Consider the following 20,789-nt stretch of genomic DNA (forward strand, 5'->3'; position numbering starts at 1 on the left):
CCCTTTGACTTTAAATAGGAGAAAAGGAGGTGCAATATTTTTCATTTGCAAAGGCTCAGTTACCTTTAAATTCAAAGGAGATTAAAGAAAACCATAATGCCGCTTTGGTAGGCTTTATGGGTACAAATAAAATAATTCTTACGTCTGTATTTACAGACTATTCAGAATGTCGTGTCTTCCTTACACGGGATAAATTCTGGTATTAATGTTTTTTTTTCTTTTAAAATAAAAATGTTCTTCTATGAAGGAAACTACGGTTGAATTGTCTTCCAAGATGGTCTCTTTTAAGTTCCTTGAACAAAGATGGAATTTTCTTTTCTGGCGATAATCTGATCGTCTTCTTCTTGTCAGTCAGGCCGGCGAAATTCATTTCTCTTTTACAGAAAAAAAAAAAAAATCCCCCAAATCCAATCGTTTTTTTCCGTTGGTCTTTTTGAGACTAATCATTTTCCAGTTGGTAAGGCCTTGTCGCCTGGGAACAACTCGGAATGGAATTACGTTGAAAGTTTAGTAACTATCAATGGAGTTCCAAACAAACGTCTTTCTCTAAAGGAGAAAAACCAGGAATATTATATTTAACGTCCAATCCTTTTTTGACGGAAAACGAAGCTAGCTTCCACTTCTAAGGCCGGCTATACTCGAACTGATGAAAACGGGCAAAGGCACGACCACCGAGATATAGAAGGTTTGTTAACTGAAAAATGCCTGCTGGCAATGTAGGTAAGATTTGTCAAACTATCACTGTCGGATACTATATGAGAGTATTTTTAAAAAGATTTAAAACAGGTTAAAAAAAAAATAAATAAAAGGACTCCAATTCGATTAATAATGAAACTGAACTTTATTCAATATATCTATCTATCTATTATATATATATAAAAGTGAACGTGTGTGTGTGTGTGTGTGTGTGTGTGTCTGTGTACATTTTTCTACGCAATAACTCTGTCAATTTCCAGTCTACAGACTCGAAATTTGATATACAGGGTATTGAGATTTGGGAAAATCTTTGTAATCCGTTTTCGGCCAGAAATTTGGCTGTTAAGGGGTCAAAGTTTGACCTTTGAGAACTCTACCAAACTCCTCCGCCAATTTTGGGCCTAAACACTTGAAATTTTAGATATAGGTTCCTTGGACGTGGATCTAACTTAATAACTTGATTTGAGCCAAAAACAATAAATGTTAAGGGGTTATAATAGGGGTCAAAGTTAAAAAAAATGACCTCTGCGGTCTCTACCAAATTACCCAGACAATTTCTGGGCTAAACATTTGAAATTTGACATAAAAGGTATTCAGACATAAGGCAAGCTTTTTAATCGGTTTGGGTCGAAAATTTTTAGTTATCAATATATAAATATATGTACATATGTATGTTTGCATGTCTGCCTAAAACTTTCGACAGAGGCGACGGATTTTACCAAGATCAGTATCGTTTTGAAGTTCGACCTTTCAGGCGACAAATATCGAAAAATTGGCTAACAACATTAATACCTTCACATTCAACTTGCCACTTTTCAACAGGGGGTGCGCTTTTTTGTTTTTTTAAAGTCATCCTCTCCTTTTCCTCTCCTTTCGATTGTCTAGCTTTAATTTAAACATAAGTCATTTCCGGTTTGGCGGTGGTCGGAACAGCAAAAACGTCAGGTTTCCCCCCCGTTCTTTTCCTCCTGCGCATACACATCCAAACACCCAGGCAACGCCGGGCTGAAATGCTAGTATATCTATAAAAGTGAAAGTGTCTGTCTGATCCATTTTCGGTCAGAAATTTGGTTGTTAAGGGGTCAAAGTTCAACGATTTGACCTTTGAGAATTCTACCAAACTCCTCCGCCAATTTTGGGCCTAAACACTTGAAATTTTAGATATAGGTTTCTTGGACATGGATCTAACTTAATAACTTGATTTGAGCCCCCCCCCCCAAAAAAATGTTAAGGGGTCATAATAGGGGTTAAAGTTAAAAAAATTGACTGCTTTTTTTTTTTTTGCTCAACATACACCTCCAAACACCCGGGCAACCTCGGGCTGAAATGCTAATAAGAATATTATGTAGAATGACGTAATTTTAAAGCAATATACAATCTAGTAATGATAAAAATTAATTTGTAATTTAGGGAACAAATAATTAAAGAAACATTAAACACAAACATTTCTTGGCCTTCGGAACAAGATCACTGTGTAGTATCTGTTGTGAAGCTACACTTCACCTTTTCTGTCCTTGGTCGGTGGAGAAGAAATCTTTCATGACAGATTATTTTTGTTCCTTTCCAGAGTGTCCCTTATTGGGAATCTGGATTTTCCTCATAAGATTATATGTTGAAATATTTAAATGAATATTACTTTAAATACAGAAATTATATTTAAAGTTTTTTTTTTCTTCTATGTCCATTTTTTTCCCCATGTTTTTCATCAAAATGTGTAGCGTATTTTCATCAGTTACATTGTTAGAAATCCTATACTCCGCTATAGTCTTAATCTTCATATCAATGCAGAATACATGAATACGGAAATGAAGTTCACATAACTACTAAAAGACAATCATACCATAATGTGAACATTGGTTAAAAACTAAGAAAATATAGTAAACATCTACGATATTGTATTACAAAATAATATTAGAAACATACTCGATATATGTCAACCTATGTCACGGTAACATATATTGAGTTTCTAACAGTATTTTGTATAGTTTTTCAGTTTTAACTTATTTTCCCAAACTTAACGTATTCAACAGCGAGCTCACCGCCATTTGTCTTTTTCAAATATATCGATAAACACTATGATTTTCGAATCGAATAAACATTTTGCATTAAATAAAAACATTAAAAACATATCCAGTTAGATAGAAAAGTAATTTATTTTTCCTTTGATTACATTTATTTGTTATATATTTGATTTTGGGAACTTTTTTCGAATCTATGTGTATAGTAAAACAACCTCCCTTTTTTCATTAAATTGTTAGGTAAAAATGCAGAATATTTAGAAAGCTCCCCCCGTTAAAAATAGCTTTCTAAATAATATTTCAGCACGGTGCAAACAACATCTATTTATATGATAAAACAAGAAAATATTTATTTTTATTTAATGTACTCTTTATTTTTAGTTCATATCAAAACTAATTAAAACTGATTAGTTAATGAATTTTTAATTAATTTGTGTTGTTCGTATATTTCGGGAGAGAATAAAAATTCCTATTTCATTTTCCGTTTCAGTCATGTAAGTTATTTACAGTTACAATGTTATAAAAAACAAAAACTTGAAGTTTTGAATACATTTCAAAGAAATAAATTACGCCCGGTGCTAAAATATTGAAAATTCATCGATCGTAAAAAAAACAAAACAAACAAACAAACAAAAAAACTGTCGTGAAAAATGCTAACTTTAAAATGTTTGGAAATACTCAGTCAAAAGTTTTATTTACTATTAAAAGAACTGTTACGTACCTACTTGGCCTTTTGGCCGAGATCAAAGTGTAGTATCTGTTCTTCAGATGCGGCACTTCCATTTCTTGTTCTCTTTCAGTGGAGGAGAAATCCTTCACGACTGAGACAATTTTTATTTTTGTACCTTTTCTCCACACTAAAAAACGCCCCTGGTGTCTAACTCTGTCCCGTGGGGAGGCATTGTAAATAGGTACTATTAAAAGAACGGACTGAAAAATATTATATAAAAATTGTTTGTTTTGCAGTAAAAATAAATAAATAAATAAAATGAAATATTCGATTTCCTCCGATACAAATAAAAGTTACAAAACGAGTTCACTTGCTATATTTTATTAGATTAAAATTATCCCAATGTGTAATTAAAATAATTATTATCCAAATGGAGGATTGTTCTTTCTCTTTAGAAGGACATACATGGACGTTCGGTAAGACAACCATATTTTTATGCCTGTTAGCGTGACCACGTGGTTGAACACCGGAAACTTTCTATACCTACAAGTTGATCAGCAAATGACGTCACGCTGTCATGTTCACTGACATACTCTCTCGGTAGCCGTGGGAAAGGTCCTTTCTTCCTCCCTTCTCCCCCCCCCCGATGCAAGAGGTTGTGACTGTTGGAAAGGGATGATGATGATGATGATGATGATGATGATGATGATGATGATGATGATGATGATGATAGAAAGGGAAAGAGGCGACAAAGGGCAAGTGGCCTGAAAAAAGGCCGGTCAACGAGTGCGTCCCTTTCACTATATGTCAAGATGTTGAATGTCTGTATATAAAAAATAAATAAAAATCATTTCTTCATTAAAATTTCAACAAAGAGAGCTCATTAATAATAATAAAAAAATAAACGGCAAAATTAGCAGTTTATATGTAAAATATCAACGACAACACAAAGCATATTTAAAAACACACACACACACACACACACACACACACACACACACACACACACACACACAAATAAACAATCTACACGAAGAAAGTCAGAAGGCATATCTGTCGAAACGGAATAGAAATATGTCGTTAATTGGACAAAAGTTTGAAAAAAAAGCAATGCAAATACCGACATCTATTTGCTTACCATCATCTGTGATTTCGTAAAGATCCCAGGAAATGTTTCTTCGTGTATTGTATTTGTGAGATGTAGCTGATCGTGTCCGGCAAATTCTCATGTGTCTATTGTACTCGAACGAACGGCACAAGTGATCCCGAAGACAAACCGAGGCACAGGATAGGACCGACACGTTTTCAAAGCGAGTCAAATTGTCATAGTCATCAATTATTTGAAAATGCGATCGTTGAAAGAAACGCGTTTCTAGCAAATAAAGCAACAACAATGAAAAGCATTGAATGTAAGCGAATGGAATGAGCGGCATAAAGACAATTGTTTCGTCAAAATAAAGAATTAGAAACAAAGCAAAACGCATAGAATTACAATTTAACGATCTCATGTTTATCAGGGCAACTGTTATGTTAAAGAACTTCATTTTAACTTCCAATAAGAAAACACAAGAACAAAGTGCAATGAAAATTCGATTAGTCATATTGATACCGGCGGTTTCAGATGATGTGTTTATATACTGTGTCTTCTTGACTGGCTTTAGAACGATCGCTATCAAACCCCTCTGTCAATTTTTAGTTTAAAGACTTGAAACCTGGTATATAGTGGATTTTGACCTATGAAACAAATGCGATTTGGTAAAAAATTACTTGTTAAAATAATAATAAAAAAAGTTTGATTAGCGTAAGTCAGCTTAAAATGCTCTTGTACGCATGCGCCAATATACTTTAAAGTCAGTTTTAACTATTTCTGATCCATCTGACTGTAGCTCAAACGGCAACGAGTAAGGCTGAAGTGCTATGTGTTTTGGTTTCGTTACTAACTAAGTCTAATGGCGCTCAAGTGATTTTTTTTGCTTTTTAAATCACTATTATATATTAGGTACAATATAATAATCAAGAGAGAATTGACTCTATAATAATAAATACAAAATCTGCATAAATTAAAACATCATATTTAAGCGTATTTTCCGACTGGACAAGTGCGAAAGGGCAATACTATATATTGGGTACAATGTAATAATCAAGAGAGAATTAGCTGTATAATAATAAATATGAAATTTGCATGAATTAAAATATATTTAAGCGAATTTTACAACCGGGCAACATATATATATATATATATATATATATATATATATATATATATATATATATATATATATATATATATATACCAAGAATAATTAGAGAAATTCTTAAACAAAAGACTTATCGGAATAATACAAATTTCAACAATTGAGGTGGAGCTTATATACAGAAGGGAAAAATGAAAAACAACAATATAACGATATATATCGTGGTATGTAATGGAGTTAGGGGGTTTGCCATGGTATGTTAGGTGATATGAGTTCAATATACGTGTCATATGTGAAGATGTACATTTAATATTGCAAAGCAATATGGGAAGAAAGCGTTAGGAGGTAATGGTAGATGCGCTTATAAACATATAAAAAATAAAAATAAAAGTAAAAACCAAATAAATATAGAATAATAAAGCAAATATGAAGATTAAACAAATTTTAAACAACGAAAAAAATGAAATGAATAAAAAAAAGTAAAAAGATAAAATTTTAAAAATTAAAAAAAATGGAAAAATCTATAATATAAATCTCACCTGTCTGTTTAAATGTATGTATGTATGTATGTATGTATGTATGTATGTATGTATGCCTAAAACTTTCGACAGAGGCGACAGATTTTCACGAGATTGGTATCGTTTTGAAGCTCGACCCTTCGGATGACAAATATCGAAAATTGGTTAAAAAATTTATTTCTTTCACCCTCAACTGGGCACTTTTCAACAGGGAGGGGTCGCTTTTTTCGCCGATATTTTCGAAAGTCATTCCCTCTTTTCGATTGACTGGCCTTGATTTAAATATTCGTCACTTACGGTTTGGCGGTGGTCGTAACAGCAAAGATGTCATGTTTTTTTTTCACGTTCTTTCCTCCTTTGTGGTACGGGTTCGAGTCTGCCTGCCTACTACGACTTTTTTTTTTAACAACTCTGCCTACTGTTGTTTTGATTCCCCCTCGCTACTACCACTTTTTTGCACCCCTTGGGGTTCCTTACTACACCATCTACACCCCCCCGGGCAACGGGCACCCCCGGTACTGTTGTTTTGAGCCCCTCAGAGTTCCTTACTACACCACCTAAACACCTGGACAACGCCGGGCACCCCCTCTAGTAAAAAATAAAACAGGAAATTAAAATGATAGAATGAAAGTAATAATACTAGTACTGTATCTAAGAATAAACCAAAGTAAACGTACAGTGCATAAAGAAGCCTATAGTGAAAAGAATATGATAAAAGAGTAGAGAAAATGAAAAAGCCAAGGGATATATTGAAAGGGATTAGGGAGACAGAGAGGATAACAGGGATATTGTATACAAGAAAATAAGGTTGCGAGATGCGAAATATCGAGGTATATATATATATATATATATATATATATATATATATATATATATATATATATATATATATCCCGTGCCCCTTAACTGATGTAATTGAATGAACAATTAGATTTATATGCATTAGTATATATCTGTATATTGACAACGCAGGTAACCACAGAGAAAATATTAACTTATATTTTTATACTGTAAAGATGAAGAATTTCTATTTAAAATTGTTTTGCGTTTTGTTTATAGTTTATGCCAGTTTCGAACCTAATCTTTGATAAATCTAATATTTTATCGTGTAATAAATGTAATAAAAAAGAGAAAAGAAAAAAAAATTACCATCGGCTGGCAACTCGTACAAATCCCAGTATTTGTTATTAACGAGTGAATGACTAAGTGTTGTCTCTTTGGAAAGATCGCAAATCATGAGCGATTTCTTATATTCAAACGATCGACAGTTTGGGTGTTTGAAACATGCTGTAGCGCAATCATCGGGACTCACATAATGCAAACGGCCCAGGTTATCGTAACCGTTGATAGAACGATGAGGATAGTGCTGGAAATATTTTAGACCTGCAAAATAAAGTTCAATCCATAAGTATGAAAAAAGTACTCGATTAAAATATTCATATCTGATACAAAATAGAGTCGAATCAAATACGCACGAAAAAACAAACAAGCAAACAAAACTACTAAAAAGAAAACAAAAGAAAGCAATAAAACAAAAATCAAACAAAAATATATAAAAAGAAATTTAAGTTTATAGAAAGCAGAACAATGCAAAGGTGTAACGGATTGTAATCAAATTGACGCAACTTAAGATATAATTGTGGATCTAGCTACTTTTATTGATCCAATTCATGTGTATATACATAACCATGTACATATACATATTTCTTATATAGAATATTTTACATATACGATGTACTTGCGTTAGACGATCAGGTGGTGTGGCCGTGATGCTATATTTCGAGATGTCTTCCCTTTGTCAAGCATGTGTTCAACTTTCAAAGGTGTATGACAGGTTTTATTGTAGATGGAGCAGGTTCGCAGAAATTGAAAATTAACTTAATTTATCTGTTTTGGATGCATTATTTATTAATATCGGACGCATGTTGTTACTCGATATTATTTGCAGTTTTTATTTATTTATTAATATTTAATCTTAATTACTTATCTTTGTATTATTAACTAGTGTTTATTATTTTATTTTATTTATTTGTTTTTTTCTGCGGTTGATGCTGAATGATTCCGGGCTCCCCTAACTTTGATCCCTTCTTGTAGTGTTGTAGTGCTGTTCTTGTCTGCTCATCACCAAGTTGCTGCTTGGATTTAAGTGATGTCCGTATTTGTTGGCCATTGAGTAATTCCACTGGAGATGTTTGCAGACATGGGCGTGGTTCTATATACCATCATTGCTAGATAACTTTCTTATACAGTTTCTAGTGCCTTTAGCAGTGTTTTCTTGCATATTTTGACCATCCTCTCCGCAAAAGATTTCGGGTAGTGTGAAGACGGTGTTTTGTGCAAAAAGTTGTATGATCTGGAAAAAAACTCAAATTCCTTGCTTCTGAATTGTGGGACATTGTCTGAATATCAAATTTCAAGTACACCTCGTTCCTCAAATATTGCCTTCATATTTTTGATGACAGCTGCCACTGAGGAGGAATAGAAGCGTCGGATTTTGATTGTTCTGGTCCGCTACAAGTAGATATTCCTTTCCAGTAATAGAAAAAAATCCGTGCGTACATATTGCCAAGGGGTTACATGCTGGTGCATCGATTCTGCAGGGATAATTGCCTGATATTTTTGGCAGGTGTAACAATTAAGCACTCTATCTTTAATATCTTTATTTATCCCTAGCCGGTATATAACTGACCGGGATCTTAGTCTGGTTTTCTCAACTCCTTGATGCGATGCATGAAGTTCTTCCAACATACTTCTTTGTAGAGAGGCTGGTATTATGATTTTATTGTTCTTCAGCAAAATACCCTCTTGAACCACAATTTCATCTCTAAAGTTCCAAAACGGTAAGAGGCAGCTTGGGCAGTCAGTTCAATTTGTAGGCCAGCCGGACATTATCATATTTGCAAGTTCTTTTAGTAATGGGTCTTACAACGTCTCAATCGTAATTCTAGTTTGTGAAAAATTAAGATAATTTATCATACTGTGAATTTTAAGGTCAATTCCTTCAATGTACTTGCTAGGCCTAAGGTGATACTCGTGATTGGTATTGTTTTTCCCGGAGTATAATTCTCAATGAAAGCGTATCCTTCCACTTTCAGAATCCTTGCAAGTCGTAGGGGTGCGTATAAGTTTTTTTAGCGCTATCGATTCCATAGCTTATGATCTGTGTGGATCGTTATTTTGTGACCCCACATATAAACGTGAAATCTCTTCAAGCCAAAAATGATGCCACATGGACTAATACTTTTTCTCTTCCTACTGAACAGTGTGCAAATAAGACAATTGAATGGTGCAGAAGAAGCATGTTCTCACACGGAATTACTATAGCAATTCGTCCTCAATGGTTCACTTCAACTCGTACAGCTACCATTGCGCAAAGGCAGCATGCATTCCACTGATTCGTCTGTCACAAGTAAAATACAAATAGAGAAAAGTTTATAAAAGCTAGAAATAATTGTCAGAGTGAAATAGTCGCAGTCAAGAGAAGGAATACTGAAATGATCAGGAAACGTACCGAATTGCAGAAATAGGATTTCTGGAAATTTTATAAGAGCATCGAGTATGATGTGCAATCAACAATTCCCTACTGTTCCACAAGCATGAGGTCGCTTTCACGGCAAACAAGAACGAGAACGCTGATCTGGTTGCTCAGCGGTTCGCCTTCAACGATACCTTAGACACCTCAAATCATTCCCTCCCAAATTTTATTTCCACACTCGTAGATTTAAAAGTAACTTCTCATGTTTGTGATATCATAAAAACCTAGACACCTTGTTAGGATTTCGTTTTAATAGAATGCATTCACTTTTATTGATATGGATTATTTGTTTCGTTAGAAACATAAATTCTTCAGTACAACATTTAAATGTCAAATCTATTTCTAAGTTTATACAAAAATGTTAGAAAAAGCCAACAACAAAATAAACGAGGTACTTACTTCGAGAGATATTTGAGTATGGACTTCCCGTTTTTAAGAACTTGTTTCCATCAATGAACTTGTTATTCACTAACATGGCGCAGGTTTCAGACGCACGTTCCCTTAAATGAGTTGCTAAATTAGTGTTGTTATTCTTGCATGGCTGTACGAAGAAATGAAAATGAATAAACGTGATATCGAACAATGGACACATTTATAAAGTTTTTATAAACTTCTGAGACATTTCTAAATAGAGCATCATCGGAAAAGACTGTATCGAATGATTAGCTGAATTCGAAAACGAAATAAACACAGCCAAAATATAATTTGTATATAAGTTATTTGAATAGGAGCCAATAAAAAAATACGCGCTAGCGCGCACATCATCATCATCATGAATGAACCAATTGAAAAACAGAAAAATCTCAACAAAATAACAGACTAACAGACAGTGACAATAACACAAGTAGCAGAGAACACTAATAAATAAATAAATAGATAAATAAATAAAGGAATCGTGAGAACTCATTTTTTAACGAAACAAATTGTTTACTTTATTTTATTGGATTATGTATTTTTACAGTTGATTTTATCTAATTTTAGTTTTAATGTTTATTTAATACAATTTTTATGTTGGTATAAATTGCTTATTTTCTCTAAAGTGATTCTTTAATTATTTAAGACTTTTTTTTCAATTGATTTTATATGATATTAAAAATTTAGTTTGCTTTTAACTGAGATTTTAAACGTTGATTTTAGATATTGTTTGGACTGGTTAGTTTTCTGTGATTTGGATTTCTTTTATAAATGATTGCAATTTAATGTACTTTGATATACATTTAATGTTATTGTGCACACAATTCTATTGAGATGCGCATGAAATCATAAATATTAATTGAAAAAGATAACTTAAATGTACCGAAAGAATATTCAGCGATAAAAATATAACCGACTTACCTGCTGATTGCACACTTTGATCCTTACTTGATTGCCGTTGCACCATTCAGCGTTGATTGGTCTAAAGGTTGTAAAAATGGGTTAAAGCAACCAATTTAAGTATTTTGAACAGAATTTAGACACTTTATATTAATGACAATTTTTCGTATGTCCGTGCGTTTTTTTTCATATCTCTACGTAACTTGCACGTTTTTATTTATTTATAGAAACTCAAACTACAATGACTTAATGTACTAAAATGAAATTACTAAGAAATCCTAGCTAAACAAATAATTTAATTACGAAATTAAATCCACCAGTATGAATTTCGTACCTTCGTAAACAAGTAAGCCAATCTAATATTTTTTCAAAGTAGAAAAACGAATAAATTACGTTGAGTCTCTTCGAAATTTGATAGGATTTGAGGAGCATTTAACTCGTAGAATACAAAGCATGTATAAAGAGACTGAACGTTTTGGAAGCTATTTACATCTGTTATATAATGATAGTATAAGACTTTCATATTAGAAAAGAAAGACGATTGCTTAGGAGAGTTCCGCAATGAGCGACACACTCACTAAATGATTGATACAGTATGGCAGCAGTGGGTGGCAGGATTCATGAAAAGTCATATGCTATTTTTTTTATTTATTTGTTACGGACTATTATCCTAACTTTTCTTAGTTGTTTTACGACGTTTCACTGCAATTACTGCCTTCCATAGTTGTTGTCGTCTCACCACGTTTTGGTCAAGTAAGCCTCTGGCCGATTTTGGGTAGGATTGAAACCGCTATCTTCAGACAATTCTCTAGAACCGTAGAGATTCAACGTCTCTATCAACTGCGCCATGGGTCCCGAAGGGCGATCAAGGTTGAATTTTTTGGTCTTATAAATTCATGTTTATTATCTGATCTCACCACGTGATGAGACACAACAACTACGGATGGCAGTAATTGCTAAGAATGTAGTAGAAGATTCGTAGTTCCTATCCGTCGCGGTTACCACCTGATGGAGGCCAGAGGAATAGTTGGCCGAAACGTCGTGAAACGACATCTAAGAAAGATGAGGATAATAGTCCGCAATAAATAAAAAAAAAATGATAAATAATACTCATCTCAATAAATTCCAATTAAATAATATATAAGTCATATGCTATTAAATATTTATTAAAACTTTTTGGTTTTCTAAATATTTACGAAATAATGTTGTAAATACGTTACATTGTGACAGTACAGTAACATTCCCTATAGATTACCAACAACATAAGATTACCATAAATAAAATAAACCGAAAAAAGGAATACATTTTCTATCGTTGAGATTCTGTGATAAGAAAATTTACATCATTTTACAATGTTGCCAGGTTCTTCGTAGAGAATGAATAATAAATTCCAGAAAAATTAAATGCCCAGTATTAATAAATATAGAAAAGCTTCCATACGTTTTGAGCGAAGAAAATACATTCATATCTTATTTCATCTGCTTGACAATTTTCTCCAGTTTGTTAATATTTATCCATTTCTATATGTCCCGGACAGTATAGCGATTGAAACAATAGTCTGCAACAAATGATGTAAATAAAAACAAAATAACATTTCAGAAAGTTACTCAAACGTAACACAATAAAAAGATTTCACTAACCTTGGATTGTCGCAGTTACGTCGAGAATAGCTGTAACCCACACCACAAGTACGACTACATTCTGAGTAAGGGCTCCATGCCCCCCAGTTACCAATCTGCACAGGCACAGGTTCCCAAAGGTTAGCTTGGGTAAGATTTTCGCAGCGTAAATCTAAACGACATACCTAAAAAACAAGAAAATTGTTAAGGCTGACTTTTCTCATTATATAGGGTCCCACATCACGTGACGACAAAGTGATCTTAGTTACTTGGTCATTCATATTCACTTTCTCTTTTTTCCTATTCGGTTTAATCTCCAAAGCAACAATCTATCTACTGCTCCTGTTCGTCCAAAGCAATACCTTGACTAGCGGCTAGTCTCTTCCGAACCGATTGTACGAGAAGCAGAAACAGCAATGATCCAATATATGAACTCCAAGAAGTATTTGATGAGAAAGAAAGACCAAGAAATTTCGGAGTCGGGCTTTCCTCAAGAGCAGAGCTATCCATAAGAATCCCAGGAAGAAAAGAGACATGCCTACGATTGGTAAACGGCGGCAGCTGAGTCTTAAGATTAATTTAAACAAGCCATTTTTTATCCCAACCCATAACTGAATCTAGGTAAGCCTCTAGATGCATATTTCAACTGATCTGAGGGAGGTGGGCGAAAAGCAATGCTAAAATATAGAGTGGTTAATTTTCGGAATAATATTCTAGGAAAGGTCATTTATATAGAGAAGAATCAGCGTTGGGCATAGAATAGAGCCTTGTGGAACACAAACATTGATATGAAAAGATAAAGAGACACCATCTAGAATTACTCGCAAGTTTCAATAAGAAAGAAAAGACCTAATCATGTCAAAAACCTTACCACTAATACCATAACTCAGAAGTTTATATAGAAGACCAGAACGACTTCGAAATGTCAAGCGCAATAGTCCCATACTCTCCTGAATTATTTATAAGCCGACAGATCTGCTCAGCTGCAACAGTTAATAGATAGATCAACTGTTGAACGAAAACCACGAAATCCATACTGAACATCACTAAAGAGGCCCAAACTTTCCAGAAAATGAACAAGCTTGCCATTGACAAACCCTTCAAAACCTTTGCTAATAACAGTAAATAAGTAAGTATATATGGAATGATTAGCTGAATTCAAAAACGAAATAAACACAGACAAAATATTTGTTTATCTTTAAGGTTAAGTTAAAGAAACTTCGCATATAAAGGATACAGTTTGTAATTCATCATTCCTTTATATTTGACGTTTTAAAAAATAATCTGTTCAGTTTAGCTGAATCTCAGAATGCAAAATATTTGATTGCATACGAATTTCTGACATTTAGGTAAAAAAAGAAAGAAAAAGAAACAAATGTGCGTTGAATTATTTAGAACATCACAAAACCTTTCTTGTAATACTAGTTATTGCTTTTGTGGAGCTAGAAAATTTAATATATAAAAGGCTACATATTTGTCTGTCTGTCTGTCTATCTGTCTGTCTTTCCATATTTTCAAACTCTATCTCCTTCGAAAATAAAAGTCGCAGAGCAGCGCTAGGGGCATCAAAGAATTAGATTTTTTACGGACCGTTCTTTTGAGGGTCTTAAGCCTGTTGAAATAGTTTTAAGGGTCCAAAAAGAATCAGGATTTAAAAAAATCATGATACATTGTGTTCATTCATCTTAGTTTATTTTTAATTTTTAACCAGTATATATACGTTATACATTATAGTTTTGCTTTCGGTTTCTTCCGCAGAAATAGTTGAAAAAAATACGAAAAGGAAAAAATTGTAAAGGGGTGCCGATTGTTCAGGTGCATCTACATATTTAAAAAAAATATTTTCTAGTTTGTGCGTGATTAAAACTAGAACTTGATTTTAAAAAAATACGTTTTCCGTGTCCAAAATTATTTATTTACGATTTTTTATTTGTAGTTTTCATTGCGAGTTGGAATTGTTTTCAAATAAAAACCAAAGCAAATATGTTTTTCTAATATAAAAAAAAACTACTTGATCAATTTACATATTTAAAACATGTTTTTTTACGTAGTTTTCCTCCTAAAAATAAATCAAAATCTACCTGTTTTGGCTAATACGTTTCAACGGCCTAAAAGAAAGAATTTTTAAAAATAATTAAAATTTAAAATTTTAGTGCGGGAGATCACTTTCTTATATAAATTTAACGTAAAATAAGACCTCACTTCTTGGTGCAGAAAGGGGGAATGGCCTGGGGGCAGGGTCATAAGTTCCAAACATTTTATAAATACATAGAAACACTTCAATACGTATGTGTGTGGAGGACTTTTCATTTTTTTTTTTAAAGATTTGATTTGAAATATTATTTAATCAGTTAATTATTATTTCCTGATATTTTTAAGGCTGTTAACACACACACACGCACGCACGCACACACAGAGACATACACACACGACACTTCTGCATGTCAGTGAAATGAGGCGAATATGTGCATTTTAGTTTTAAGAACCGCCGACAGATGTAACTTGTAAGCCAAAGAACAAGGGTCGATAACTCTTCCTTTTCTGAAAGTGCGTGCAAACTAAAATTATATTTTGCTACATTTTTATACAATCTTTCTGTACAAAGAAAAATTATTCTTAAATTTCTATAAATGTTTTATGTTTTTTTAAAATTACATTTTGCTACATTTTTATAGAACCTCACCGTAAAAAAATACAAATAATCCAAAAAGCATTCTGTAAATGTTTTTATATTTATTATTTTATTTTCAGTTATGAATATTAATACATTAAAATTATATATTGATACATTTTTGATACAATAAATGTTTCAATTTTCATATTTTTGTTTCATTTATTTTGTTATTATACACTTTTGCGTTATCGTAAACACTTGTTTATATTTGAGGTTCTCATAATGGCCGCTAGACGTTAGTTTTCTTTTGAAGAACAGGAATCAATAACTCGTCTCTGTTGCTAATATGTCACTGATATGCAGAAGTGTCACCCACAAACTAGGGTGGACCTGTGCAATGCACACTCTCTCCTTTTATTTTTTTCGTTTTTTTTTCAATTTTTTCAACGGATTACACCCCTCTTATACAAAGAATTTTTCATTTAATATAAGGACAATAATGTTAGGATATTTATTATCCGATGTATTCCGTATTGTTTTCACTGGTCACCATGTTTGTTTCCGTGCGCACGTGCATTCAATTATTTTGCGCGCACGCGCGAAATTGAATATTTTTTCACTAGTTGCAATGTTTGTTTTCGCGTGCATTCAATTTTTTGCGCGTTTATACATTAATTCTGTATATTCACTATTAACATCATTCGTACGGCAAGATCATCCTTGTTATTATTAATTACCTTAATTTTTGTTTATGTAAGTCAAATTCCAAAATCGCTTATTACACATATGTATAACGTGCTTCACTAAATTCCAATCTTTATATTACAGATTGGAACGATAAAATTGTCGCCCTAAAGAAAATAACATTACAGCTTTATTTTACAAATTTTACTGAAAAAAATAATTCAGGGAACTTGATAATGTAGTAGAGCTGACATCTATTCAATGTAGCCGCTTTCAGTCTCAATCAACGCCACCGGAACTGGAGTCATGCCTATTCCACGAGCACTAGCAAGAGCTCGGCGAATACTCGGCGGATGGCGGCGACCAGGCTGGCTTTGGTGTTGTGGGAGGTCATGTTGGTGATGCTGTATGACTAAACGAAGTAGTCTAGGGCATTCAGGTCGAGAGAGGAGGGGGGCAGTGAGTCGTAGCACTCCTTCTGAAGCCTAGGTTTCTTTGAACTTGTGTGCCGGCGTCAAGTTCTGCTACCACACCCAGAGTTTGCCAACGGCCACCTGATTGTACCAGGGGACCATCACATTCATCCAGGTGCACTTTGGTGTTGACTTTCAAGTTGACTTCGAAGATGTCAGATGGCATGATGTGGCTCCCACTTTGGCATGATGTGGCTCCCACATTAAAACCATAACCATGACCGGAAACTTTGTTTTCATCATCATCATGGACATGTTCCTGTTATTCATCGCAATACAGCGATGCATTTTGAGGGAGCTGGCAATTGGATCGGTAGGAAACATGAGTTGTACAACGGCGCATCTCCGATCTCGCTCGTTGAACCTTGTGTCACTTTCAGACATGACAGAAGGCTCCTATCGCTCTTGGGATTTGTACACAACTGGCATATAAGTAGATGAAAAAAGTGAAAACTGTTTTTTATAAAACAGAAATGAAAACCGGGTTTCATAAATGAAAACCGGGTTTCATCAAACAGAAATGAAAACCGGGTTTCATCAACCAGAAATGAAAACCGGGTTTCATCAAACAGAAATGAAAACTGGGTTTCATCAAACAGAAATAAAAACCGGGTTTCATCAAACAGAAATGAAATCGGGTTTCATCAAACAGAAATGAAATCGGGTTTCATCAATAAGAACAGAAAACCGGGTTTCATCAAACAGAAATGAAAACCGGGTTTCATCAAACAGAAATGAAAACCGGGTTTCATCAAACAGAAAATAAAACCGGGTTTCATCAAACAGAAATAAAAACCGGGTTTCATCAAAAAGAAATAAAAAACGGGTTTCATCAAACAGAAATAAAAACCGGGTTTCATCAAACAGAAATGAAAACAGAGTTTTATAAAACAGAAATAAAAACCGGGTTTCATCAAACAGAAATGAAAACCGGGTTTTATCAAACAGAAATAAAAACCGGGTTTCATCAAACAGAAATAAAAACCGGGTTTCATCAAACAGAAATCAAAACCGGGTTTCATGAAATGGAAATAAAAACCGGGTTTCATCAAACAGAAATAAAAACCGGGTTTCATCAAACAGAAATAAAAACCGGGTTTCATCAAAAAGAAATAAAAAACGGGTTTCATCAAACAGAAATGAAAACCGGGTTTCATCAAAAAGAAATGAAAACAGAGTTTTATAAAACAGAAATAAAAACCGGGTTTCATCAAACAGAAATGAAAACCGGGTTTTATAAAACAGAAATAAAAACCGGGTTTCATCAAACAGAAATGAAAACCGGGTTTCATCAACCAGAAATGAAAACCGGGTTTCATCAAATAGAAATGAAAACTGGGTTTCATCAAATAGAAATAAAAACCGGGTTTCATCAAACAGAAATGAAATCGGGTTTCATCAATAAGAACAGAACACCGGTTTCATCAAACAGAAATGAAAACCGGGTTTCATCAAACAGAAATGAAAACCGGGTTTCATCAAACAGAAATGAAAACCGGGTTTCATCAAACAGAAATGAAAACTGGGTTTCATCAAACAGAAATAAAAACGGGGTTTCATCAAACAGAAATAAAAACCGGGTTTCATCAAACAGAAATTAAAACCGGGTTTCATCAAACAGAAATGAAAACCGGGTTTCATCAAACAGAAATGAAAACCGGGTTTCATCAAACAGAAATGAAAACTGGGTTTCATCAAACAGAAATGAAAACCGGGTTTTATAAAACAGAAATAAAAACCGTGTTTCATCAAACAGAAATGAAAACCGGGTTTCATCAACCAGAAATGAAAACCGGGTTTCATCAAATAGAAATGAAAACTGGGTTTCATCAAATAGAAATAAAAACCGGGTTTCATCAAACAGAAATGAAATCGGGTTTCATCAATAAGAACAGAACACCGGTTTCATCAAACAGAAATGAAAACCGGGTTTCATCAAACAGAAATGAAAACCGGGTTTCATCAAACAGAAATGAAAACCGGGTTTCATCAAACAGAAATGAAAACTGGGTTTCATCAAACAGAAATAAAAACGGGGTTTCATCAAACAGAAATAAAAACCGGGTTTCATCAAACAGAAATTAAAACCGGGTTTCATCAAACAGAAATGAAAACCGGGTTTCATCAAACAGAAATGAAAACCGGGTTTCATCAAACAGAAATGAAAACTGGGTTTCATCAAACAGAAATAAAAACCGGGTTTCATCAAACAGAAATGAAAACCGGGTTTCATCAAAAAGAAATAAAAAACTAGTTTCATCAAACAGAAATGAAAACCGGGTTTCATCAAACAGAAATGAAAACCGGGTTTTATCAAACAGAAATAAAAACCGGGTTTCATCAAACAGAAATAAAAACCGGGTTTCATCAAACAGAAATGAAAACCGGGTTTCATCAAACAGAAATCAAAACCGGGTTTCATGAAATGGAAATAAAAACCGGGTTTCATCAAACAGAAATGAAATCGGGTTTCATCAAACAGAAATAAAAACCGGGTTTCATCAAACAGAAATAAAAACCGGGTTTCATGAAGCGGAAATAAAAACCGTGTTTCATCAAACAGAAAGGAAAACCGGGTTTCATCAAACAGAAATGAAAACCGGGTTTCATCAAACAGAAATGAAAACTGGGTTTCATCAAGCAGAAATGAAAACCGGATTTCATCAAACAGAAATAAAAACCGGGTTTCATCAATAAGAAATGAAAACCGGGTTTCATCAAACAGAAATGAAATCGGATTTCATCAATAAGAAATGAAAACCGGGTTTCATCAAACAGAAATGAAAACCGGGTTTCATCAAACAGAAATGAAAACCGGGTTTCATCAAACAGAAATGAAAACTGGGTTTCATAAAACAGAAATGAAAACCGGGTTTCATCAAACAGAAATTAAAACCGGGTTTCATCAAACAGAAATGAAAACCGGGTTTCATCAAACAGAAATGAAAACTGGGTTTCATCAAACAGAAATGAAAACCGGGTTTCATCAAACAGAAATGAAAACCGGGTTTCATCAAACAGAAATTAAAACCGGGTTTCATCAAACAGAAATGAAAACCGGGTTTCATCAAACAGAAATGAAAACTGGGTTTCATCAAACAGAAATGAAAACCGGGTTTCATCAAACAGAAATGAAAACCGGGTTTCATCAAACAGAAATAAAAACCGTGTTTCATCAAACAGAAAGGAAAACCGGGTTTCATCAAACAGAAATGAAAACCGGGTTTCATAAAAAAGAAATGAAAACTGGGTTTCATCAAACAGAAATGAAAACCGGATTTCATCAAACAGAAATAAAAACCGGGTTTCATCAATAAGAAATGAAAACCGGGTTTCATCAAACAGAAATGAAATCGGATTTCATCAATAAGAAATGAAAACCGGGTTTCATCAAACAGAAATGAAAACCGGGTTTCATGAAATGGAAATAAAAACCGGGTTTCATCAAACAGAAATGAAATCGGGTTTCATCAAACATAAATAAAAACCGGGTTTCATCAAACAGAAATAAAAACCGTGTTTCATGAAGCGGAAATAAAAACCGTGTTTCATCAAGCGGAAATAAAAACCGTGTTTCATCAAACAGAAATGAAAACCGGGTTTCATCAATAAGAAATGAAAACCGGGTTTCATCAAACAGAAATGAAAACCGGGTTTCATGAAATGGAAATAAAAACCGGGTTTCATCAAACAGAAATGAAATCGGGTTTCATCAAACAGAAATAAAAACCGGGTTTCATCAAACAGAAATAAAAACCGGGTTTCATCAAACAGAAATAAAAACCGTGTTTCATGAAGCGGAAATAAAAACGGGGTTTCATCAAACAGAAACGAAAACCGGGTTTCATCAAACAGAAACGAAAACCGAGTTTCATCAAACAGAAATGGAATCATGTCTTTTTAAGGCGGCAATATTATCATTCCATCCTGTAAATATCTTATTGTTTTCAACTATTTCTCTTATAGCACATTCTTCTTCTATCGAAATATTGCATTAAAATTTTTTTTTTATTAAATTTTGACCCCAAACAAGGCAAGTGCCACTTTGAAGTAGGGGGCTACTATAGGGGACATAATTTGCGGGGTCATTATGAAGGGAGATGAGTAGAAAGATGTTTCTTCACATTACACTTGAACTTCTGCATATCAGTACAGTTGGAAAAGCAGAATCCCGGAAGGGAGTTCCAAAGAGTTGCAGTTCTGGGGAAGAAACTATTGCAGTAAAAGGCTTTCTTACACCTAGGGATCTCTACTGTAAAGAGGTGAGGCTTAGTTGCTTGTCGGGTTTGTCGGGGGTAGTCACGTCGAGGAGGTACAAGTGTTTGCAGTTCGTCAGAGCATTCACCATCAAAGTATTTGTAGAACAGGCAGAGGGATGCAACATCTCGCCGATGGGACAGAGGCTGAAGCCTAGATGACAGTTCAGGACATATCAGGTTGGCGACTCTCTTTT

General features: G+C 33.9%; 1 protein-coding gene and 1 pseudogene across 1 annotated transcript in view; one reads left to right on the forward strand and one right to left on the reverse strand.

The window, feature by feature from the left end:
* The window catches only part of LOC145284621 (A disintegrin and metalloproteinase with thrombospondin motifs 8-like), a 51,722-nt gene that overhangs the window by 4,466 nt on the left and 26,467 nt on the right, over positions 1–20,789 (reverse strand). The window contains exons 10-14 of the mRNA XM_080133528.1: positions 12,587–12,750; positions 10,968–11,028; positions 10,032–10,173; positions 7,247–7,480; positions 4,523–4,756 (exon numbers count right to left, since the gene is read on the reverse strand). Coding sequence (XP_079989654.1) covers positions 4,523–4,756; positions 7,247–7,480; positions 10,032–10,173; positions 10,968–11,028; positions 12,587–12,750 — 835 coding nt within the window. The remainder of the gene's footprint in view (positions 1–4,522; positions 4,757–7,246; positions 7,481–10,031; positions 10,174–10,967; positions 11,029–12,586; positions 12,751–20,789) is intronic.
* On the forward strand, positions 3,432–3,564 carry LOC145285429 (U2 spliceosomal RNA; annotated as a pseudogene).

Source organism: Euprymna scolopes, chromosome 9 (assembly GCF_053919585.1).
Source record: "Euprymna scolopes isolate OS-2025 chromosome 9, ASM5391958v1, whole genome shotgun sequence".
Lineage (NCBI taxonomy): Eukaryota > Metazoa > Mollusca > Cephalopoda > Sepiida > Sepiolidae > Euprymna > Euprymna scolopes.